This window comes from Quercus suber, unplaced genomic scaffold (genome assembly GCF_002906115.3).
Source record: "Quercus suber isolate HL8 unplaced genomic scaffold, Cork oak 2.0 scaffold_209, whole genome shotgun sequence".
NCBI classification, from domain to species: domain Eukaryota; kingdom Viridiplantae; phylum Streptophyta; class Magnoliopsida; order Fagales; family Fagaceae; genus Quercus; species Quercus suber.
This window is the reverse complement of record NW_027069667.1, coordinates 392,962-402,046: the sequence shown is the minus strand read 5'-3', so window position 1 is coordinate 402,046 and position 9,085 is coordinate 392,962. Positions and strand designations below refer to the sequence as shown.

At 30.6% G+C, this 9,085-nt stretch overlaps 2 protein-coding genes across 2 annotated transcripts; both read left to right on the top strand.

Annotated features, from left to right (window-relative positions):
- The first annotated feature begins 1,223 nt into the window (after nucleotides 1–1,223).
- LOC111988889 (uncharacterized) lies at nucleotides 1,224–1,736 on the top strand. Its single transcript, XM_065779485.1, has one exon. The coding sequence runs from the start codon at nucleotides 1,224–1,226 to the stop codon at nucleotides 1,734–1,736; it is 513 nt and encodes a 170-aa protein (XP_065635557.1).
- Nucleotides 1,737–3,512: 1,776 nt separating this feature from the next.
- Nucleotides 3,513–5,222, top strand: LOC136061255 (uncharacterized). The gene is made up of 2 exons (XM_065779484.1): nucleotides 3,513–4,014; nucleotides 4,497–5,222. Exons 1-2 carry the CDS (start codon nucleotides 3,513–3,515, stop codon nucleotides 5,123–5,125), a joined length of 1,131 nt encoding a protein of 376 aa, XP_065635556.1. The 3' UTR covers nucleotides 5,126–5,222.
- The last annotated feature ends 3,863 nt before the right edge of the window (nucleotides 5,223–9,085 follow it).

Here is a 9,085-nt window from a genome sequence, read left to right as displayed (position 1 = left end):
TATCATACATACATTTTTTTATATTATTGATTGTGTATTACTATATTTATTTAGTTTTTTTTTTAGACATTGTTTCAATTGTTGCAAAAACAACTAAATTTAAGTAAGAATACCATATTTCAAATTAATTGTTTCTCACATAACAAAAAATTCAATTGTTTCTCATATAAATCTTAGAAAAATGATATTAAAAATTTAATTGAGTTTATTTTCCTTTTATGGTTTTTCTTTTATAATTTATAAAATAAATCCTTATCCTAATAAATCCAGCATCCAAGATAAATCTTGAACTTTTTGAACGTCCTTTTAGGAAAATTAGTTTGCATAAGTATATGGTGGTTGTTGTAGAAGAGAAAGGATCCCTCCAATTGAATCCTTCAATTCTCTCTCAAGGAAAAATTCTCCCTATCCACAAGAACAATCACAGTCCACTAATTAAAAAAAATGTCATTCATTATTGCGTTAGAGAATCATTAAACATAGCTGATATGATCGTCGATGCATTATTGCATTAGAGAATCATTAAACATAGCTGATATGATCGTTGATGCATTGAATAATTTCTTAGTTTCCTTCATTGCATAGATGGTAGGTCACATTTTTTTTCTTTGGTTAAAAAATTTCCATGAAAGTCAAATGTAGGAAACCCATCACTCCACTTTCATCAACAACAATGAACTTTCCTCTTCACATGTTTTGATGAATTTTTAATTTTTTTTGGAAGAATGACCTGTTATGTGTGACCTTCAAATTAAGTCAAAAACATTTTTTATTTTTTGGCTTGCACGGAAAATCATATATATATATATATATATTTGTAATTTTGTATAATTATATGAATAAAAACTTTCATTTCCGATGGAAAAACATTTTTTATTTTTAACTATTTAGAAATCTCTATTGGGAAATCATTTTACAATGTGACATGGTCTTTTTTTTTTTCTCTTAGGATCATGTCACATTAAAAATTATTACCCATTTGAGATTTTTCTATAATTGAAACTGTTCGGCTAAGCTAGGAAGAAAATAAATTTTTGATTCAGTATAGTATGCCAAAAGAGGAACAATGTTATTGGCAAAAACTGGCTTTCCTTGATTGTTTTCTTGTCTTTATATTCCAATGGTGCAAAAATTAATTTCCTATCTAAGTTTTAAAGCTTTTTTGAAGATTGAAGTCATATATAATACCAAAGAAATACTAAGACCGACGAAAGATACACGGAATGCCAGCAGTTTGCTGTGGTCTTAAGAGTTCATGGGACTGCAAATCCCAGGTACAATTAGATGTGTTTGATCCAAAGGCCAATGGTAATCTAAGCTCTATGACAATAAAAAGAGAAAGGTTAAGGCGCTCAAGATACACATCAAATTTCAAAGGTATTGTGAGAGACACAGAGAAGCCACTAGGCTGCAGTACAAAATCACTAGGGAGCAGTGAATTTTGCAGTAAGGGCAAAGATAGAGAAAAGGATGATCCAATGTTTTTGGGCAAAGTAAGCCCAGAGACCACAGATAATAGAGGCCACAATTTGGTGCACCAGTATAGGCCCATTGAAACCCATGGTGGCTCTATTATCTTTTATGGTGGTGGTAGCAGTGATATTCCATCAAGGACATCTATTGAGACAGATTTTTATTGTTCTTCAAATTTAATTTGCCAGATATGTGGTGAGAAGCTTAGAAAATTGGATGCTATTCAAGCACAACATCTCTCCAAGCCTTCAGGTGAACACTAATATCCAAAGTTATATCTCATATATAAGTTTAATGTAATTGTTGTGCCATTGTTTAAGGCCTAATCATACTTCACTAACTAAATAAAGGACCTTCGATAAAAAAAATTCCATTGTTTAATGTAATATGGCACTCTCATTGTTTTCCTGGTTGATGTTATTGTTACTATCTAGGCTTCGTCATTGTTTCACTTGTTGGTTGCTATGTTACATCAAGTTCATCATGTCCATGCTCCACTTTTAGTTACAAATGATTTTCATGTAGCTCATTATCTGCATTCAAATCTTTATTAAATTTGCAATTAAAATGAAAAGATGTTTTGTTTCCTTCATATAGCTCAATCTCCAAACTTAAAAATGGTTTTCATAGAGGTAATTGATTTCTTCTTGTTTTCATATTGATGACAAATGTTTACAAATTTTGAGGTTGCCTAGTTTCTAAAGAGACCTCACAATGTCGTATCTTGTGTGCAGTAATTTTGAGAAAGGAAAAAAAAAAAAAAAGGCTGAAACGCGTTTGCATCCAGACGTGGACGCAAAACGCACAAACCAAACATACACTAAAGAGCAGTGTACGGTGATTTTATCATACATACATTTTTTTACATTATTGATTGTGTATTACTATATTTATTTAGTTTTTTTTTTATTTAGACATTGTTTCAATTGTTGCAAAAACAACTAAATTTAAGTAAGAATACCATATTTCAAATTAATTGTTTCTCACATAACAAAAAATTCAATTGTTTCTCGTATAAATCTTAGATAATTGATATTAAAAATTTAATTTAGTTTATTTTCCTTTTATGGTTTTTCTTTTATAATTTATAAAATAAATCCTTATCCTAATAAATCCAGCATCCAAGATAAATCTTGAACTTTTTGAACGTCCTTTTTAGGAAAATTAGTTTGCATGAGTATATGGTGGTTGGTGTAGAAGAGAAAGGATCCCTCCAATTGAATCCTTCAATTCTCTCTCAAGGAAAAATTCATTTATCACTCATCGAATTATCTCCCTATCCACAAGAACAATCACAGTCCACTAATTAAAAAAAATGTCATTCATTATTGCGTTAGAGAATCATTAAACATAGCTGATATGATCGTTGATGCATTGAATAATTTCTTAGTTTCCTTCATTGCATAGATGGTAGGTCACATTTTTTTTCTTTGGTTAAAAAATTTCCATGAAAGTCAAATGTAGGAAACCCATCACTCCACTTTCATCAACAACAATGAACTTTCTTCTTCACATGTTCTGATGAATTTTTAATTTTTTTTGGAAGAATGACCTGTTATGTGTGAACTTCAAATTAAGTCAAAAACATTTTTTATTTTTTGGCTTGCACTGAAAATCATATATATATATATATTTGTAATTTTGTATAATTATATGAATAAAAACTTTCATTTCCGATGGAAAAACATTTTTTATTTTTAACTATTTAGAAATCTCTATTGGGAAATCATTTTACAATGTGACATGGTCTTTTTTTTTTTCTTAGGATCATGTCACATTAAAAATTATTACCCATTTGAGATTTTTCTATAATTGAAACTGTTCGGCTAAGCTAGGAAGAAAATAAATTTTTGATTCAGTATAGTATGCCAAAAGAGGAACAATGTTATTGGCAAAAACTGGCTTTCCTTGATTGTTTTCTTGTCTTTATATTCAAATGGTGCAAAAATGAATTTCCTATCTAAGTTTTAAAGCTTTTTTGAAGATTGAAGTCATATATAATACCAAAGAAATACTAAGACCGACGAAAGAGACACGGAATGCCAGAAGTTTGCTGTGGTCTTAAGAGTTCATGGGACTGCAAATCCCAGGTACAATTAGATGTGTTTGATCCCAAGGCCAATGGTAATCTAAGCTCTATGACAATAAAAAGAGAAAGGTTAAGGCGCTCAAGATACACATCAAATTTCAAAGATATTGTGAGAGACACAGAGAAGCCACTAGGCTGCAGTACAAAATCACTAGGGAGCAGTGAATTTTGCAGTAAGGGCAAAGATAGAGAAAAGGATGGTCCAATGTTTTTGGGCAAAGTAAGCCCAGAGACCACAGATAATAGAGGCCACAATTTGGTGCACCAGTATAGGCCCATTGAAACCCATGGTGGCTCTATTATCTTTTATGGTGGTGGTAGCAGTGATATTCCATCAAGGACATCTATTGAGACAGATTTTTATTGTTCTTCAAATTTAATTTGCGAGATATGTGGTGAGAAGCTTAGAAAATTGGATGCTATTCAAGCACAACATCTCTCCAAGCCTTCAGGTGAACACTAATATCCAAAGTTATATCTCATATATAAGTTTAATGTAATTGTTGTGCCATTGTTTAAGGCCTAATCATACTTCACTAACTAAATAAAGGACCTTCGATAAAAAAAATTCCATTGTTTAATGTAATATGGCACTCTCATTGTTTTCCTGGTTGATGTTATTGTTACTAGCTAGGCTTCGTCATTGTTTCACTTGTTGGTTGCTATGTTACATCAAGTTCATCATGTCCATGCTCCACTTTTAGTTACAAATGATTTTCATGTAGCTCATTATCTGCATTCAAATCTTTATTAAATTTGCAATTAAAATGAAAAGATGTTTTGTTTCCTTCATATAGCTCAATCTCCAAACTTAAAAATGGTTTTCATAGAGGTAATTGATTTCTTCTTGTTTTCATATTGATGACAAATGTTTACAAATTTTGAGGTTGCCTAGTTTCTAAAGAGACCTCACAATGTCGTATCTTGTGTGCAGTAATTGAACTTGGTGAAAGAGACTCATCTAGGAAGATAGTAGAAATGATTTGCCAAAAGAGTTGGTTAAAGTCTGAGAACAGTTGCAGGAGGATAGAGAGGGTCTTGAAGGTCCACAATAAGAAAAAAACCATTGCTTTGTTTGAAGAATATAGAGAAAAGGTGAAGAATGAAGCTAGCAAACAAATCAAAACGCATCCACGCTGCCTGGTTGATGGTAATGAGCTTTTGAGGTTCTATGGCACAACTTTTGTGTGCTCTCTTGGCATGAATGGCTCCTCTAGCTTGTGCACTTTGGATAATTGTGGTGTATGTCAAGTTTTAAGACATGGATACTTCACCAAGAAGGAATTCAATGGTTGGTTAGGAGTTTTTACCACTTCCACAAGTAAAAGAGCATTCCAATCTATTGAATTATATGAAGAAGAGCAGTCTCTTAGAAAGGCTTTAATACTGTGCAGAGTAGTGGCTGGAAGTGTTCACAGACTTTTGGAAAGAACTCAAGAATTGTCTAGTCCAGAGTTCGATTCATTGGATGGGACAATGGGTCATCATTCCAATATTGAGGAGCTCTATGTACTAAATCCCATAGCTATCCTCCCTTGCTTTGTGGTAATCTACAAACCCTGACTGAGAAGGGATTATGCTCAATAAATAATTGATTTTTAATAAAAAAAATATGTGAGCTGTATTTTTTTTTTCCTCCACTTGTAAGAAGGCCCAAAAAATTGAGTGATACTAGAAATGTTACATATTTTATAATATAGGTCTTACAAATTGATTTGTAATTAATTATATTCATTGTTGAAGTGTCATCAATTACATTTATAAGCTTTTCCTGGTAGCATTTGTAGTAAACTTAGCATTTTTCCAAAAACAAATTCTGGATTAATTGAAATTCGACCCAAATAACATTAAGTGAATTGACTATTAAGACTTTAAGAGTAAGAATAATGAATTTTAAAAAAATAATATTATGAAATAGAATATTAACTAAATATTATTTAAATTCTTATAAAAAAATAATAAATATTATTTAAATATAAAAATGTTAATTTAAAGTTATTATGTTTTACCTCAAACTGTATTTAGCGGAATTCATTGAACTATTATAAAGGAATGCTTATTTGTTAGCCATCATTTACATTTACAAGGTTTTTCATTCTTTTTTGCCTGTAATTTGCCTTGAAATTTTGATCTAACTTTAGCACATTTGTATTTCAACTTGTAGAACACCAGAAAGGGTGATGTTTTTACACATCCTATGTTAACCGTTCGACTGACAATATTCAGAAATCGTCTTTGGTTGATCTAGCTAATCATAGATACAACGTTATTTTATCTTCTCTTTTTTCCTCAACATAAATCATAAAGACACCATTTTTATATTTTTATATTATTATTTTCTGATCAATCTATTTGTACATAAATATAATATAATATTTTATTTCTTGTTTCTTTTTTATTATTATTGTTATAATTATTTCTTGTTTCTTTCGCTCATTACAAATATTTAAATATTAGCATATGTATATAGAGAATAAATACATGTACATGGTATGTCCTGTCTCACTTTTAAGTGGCCAAGTACAAATAGTCAAATATAATATTGCATTTCTTGTTGGTTTCACTCCCCAAAAATATTAAAATCTATCAACATGTGTATATCAAGAATAAACACACATATACATGGTATTTCCTGTGTAACTTGTAATGTAAGTGGCCAACTAATACGTAGCAAAATCAATTTTATTTCTTTCTTATCTTTAGAATATAAACTATAAAGCTCAAATGCTAATAAAAAACAGGTCCAGGCCCATTGTAGTATTTATGTAGTATACTGCACTACCTTTATACTTTTGAAGCCTTAGGTAGTTATAGGAAATTTATTCTTAATTATGATTTGGTATATTCACAACATTTTATTTTTAAATACTGAAATTTCTATTGGATTGGGTTTTTGCTTGCCCACAATTTTAGTGTAATTCTTGGGGAATGGGAAAATAGTGTACATATCCCACTATTTTCTCCCTGTTAAAACTATTGGTCTATATATTTTTTTTCTCCTAATGAGACCTCTAATCAATATTGGCCGAAATGGTCTAACCCAAGAACCTGCCTTGAAAGGGTTAGAGCCTTAGAGGGTGTTTTACCACTTCCATGAGTAAGAGAGTCTTTCCATCCATTTAATTATATGAACAGCACAATTCTTTAAGAAAGACTTTAATAGTTGGCACAACAATTAATGAATTTATATTTTGTGTAATACTTAGGATATTGTATTGGCCCTATTGGGTGCAATAACAACCAAGGATGAGATTTAAAGTTAAAAATAACTTTTTACCATAGAGCTTAGACTAGAAAAGTTAAAAGGTAAAAAAATAGTCAGTTGACTTATTTAGTTTTTTTTTTTTTTTTTGGAGGGATTATTTAGGGTTAAATTTAATTGTTGGACAAGTAGATTGCTAATCAAATGTTAAGAAAGGGAGAGGTTTGTGGTCTCAAAATTGTACCTTATACAACAAATATGAGACTCACATGAATCCCACTCCCACAAGCATAGAAAATTGACTTTTTTTGTTTGTTTATTTGTTTGTTTTGACATCCATACAAGAGTGATGTTAATATACTTGTTATGTACGCAAGATATCTCACTTATCATCTTAATTAATATAAGTTTTCACACCTATATATGCAAGATTATATTAACTCTTCAGCCAAAATGATTATCATATCAGGGGTGGAACTAGAATTTTATGAATGGGGGTCCAAAATAATAATAAATATAAAATCGAACCAATTTAATAGTGCTATACAAGAAATATGAAAAGTTTGGGGGCTAATCATATAATTTTTTTTTGAAAATTTTAGATAAATTTAGGGGTAAAAATCTAATAATTAAGAATTCTGGAGCAGCCAGCCATATATTTGAAAAATTTAGAAAACTTTAGGGGTAATTGTATGGATTTAGAAAAGTTTGGGGGGCCTACCCTTCTAAGTGAGTCCACCCCTGCATCATATATATGCTCACTGAATTGAATGAAAGTGGACTAAGAAAAGGTTTACAATAATATATTTTCTTTTGCTGAATAAGAAAAGGTTCATAGTGTAATTTGGAAAGTTCACGTTCTAGAACAAAACAAATCAATTCCAAAGTTAGAAGGCTAGATTTATAAGTTAACAAAATATATGCTTTCTACTATTGTGGCAAATCTTAAGAAAATCCATTCCCATTACTCATTAGCCTTTCCATCCACGCTCAAATGAGTTTAAGGATATTTTTTTCAATATATTTTTAGATAAATAAATAACAAAAAAGAAGAAGGTGATATTCGAACTGCAGACATGAAACATTACCAAAAAAAAATATAAAATGTCACTGTTATTAGACTATTGCTCAAACCCATACAAGTTCAAGGTCTTGGAGTCATATTTTCGTACATACATTTCGAGAGAGATAAAAAAAAATTTATTTTCATAAATAGGAGCACTAGCATTGGTGGTGCTAAAAAACTATATTGCTATTTTTAGCACCACCAAATACCAAGATGTGGCTACATTGGTGGAGCTAAAGTCATATTTTTTGGCTCTACAGCTACAGTGCACAGCCACTATAGCTCATATGTTAAAAAATAAAATAAAATAAAATGTTGTGTCCACAATGCTTTTTAATAATCTCTTTTTCTCTTTACTTTCTTTTTTTCTGTTTTGCCTCTCATTGCTTCATTTGTCCTCTGCATTTCTCCTCTCTCTCTCTCTACATTCACACTGCTTTAATAACTAAAAACTTAGGTACAATACCTTTAGTGCTATTCCTTAGGTTATTCCTTTAAGATTTAGCCATGTGGTTATTTAACTAAAAAATACACTTCCATCTCATGAAAAAAAATTCACATGGCAGAATTTTAAAAAGTGAATCTAAGGAACGATACCTAAATATTGTACCTAAGTCTTGCTTATAATATAAAATCTCTTTTATATTATTTTAATCAACTAGCTAAAAATATAGATTTATTGATAATGTATATTATAAAGTGAGAAGGTAAAATAGATAAAATAACTTTTTGTAGAGTCATATTGTTAAATTTATGGCTCTGTGAACGTAGATGCTCTATTGTTCGAGAAATTATTGGGACCTCCAGGAGGATCACTGATGTGGTCCTCCTGGGTCCTGCCACCCAATAAGATTATGCCACCTAGCCATTTTATAAAACTCAGCTCCACATCATCTTACCCATTAACTTAACTATAGTTAGCAAATCAAACCAAGGTTAAAACTTAGCTCCACTTACCCACAACCGGATTTAACCCAAAATCAACTCTATTTCCTCTTTCCGCCTCTTTAACTCAAAGACTTGATTCTCAAAAAAGAAAAAAAAAGAAAAAAAAAAAAAAAAACTCAAATTGCGTTTTCAGTTTTTTTTTTTTGGTGGTTTAGGAGACAGAATTTACTATGCAGGGACAAAAAAAATTGTTCACGCACTATTCTGGTATTATTCACGCATTGTTTATGGGACCCACAACCACTTTATTTAGAAAAAAATATTAAAAATGAGTCCCAGAGCACTATTCATATATTTAAAAATTATT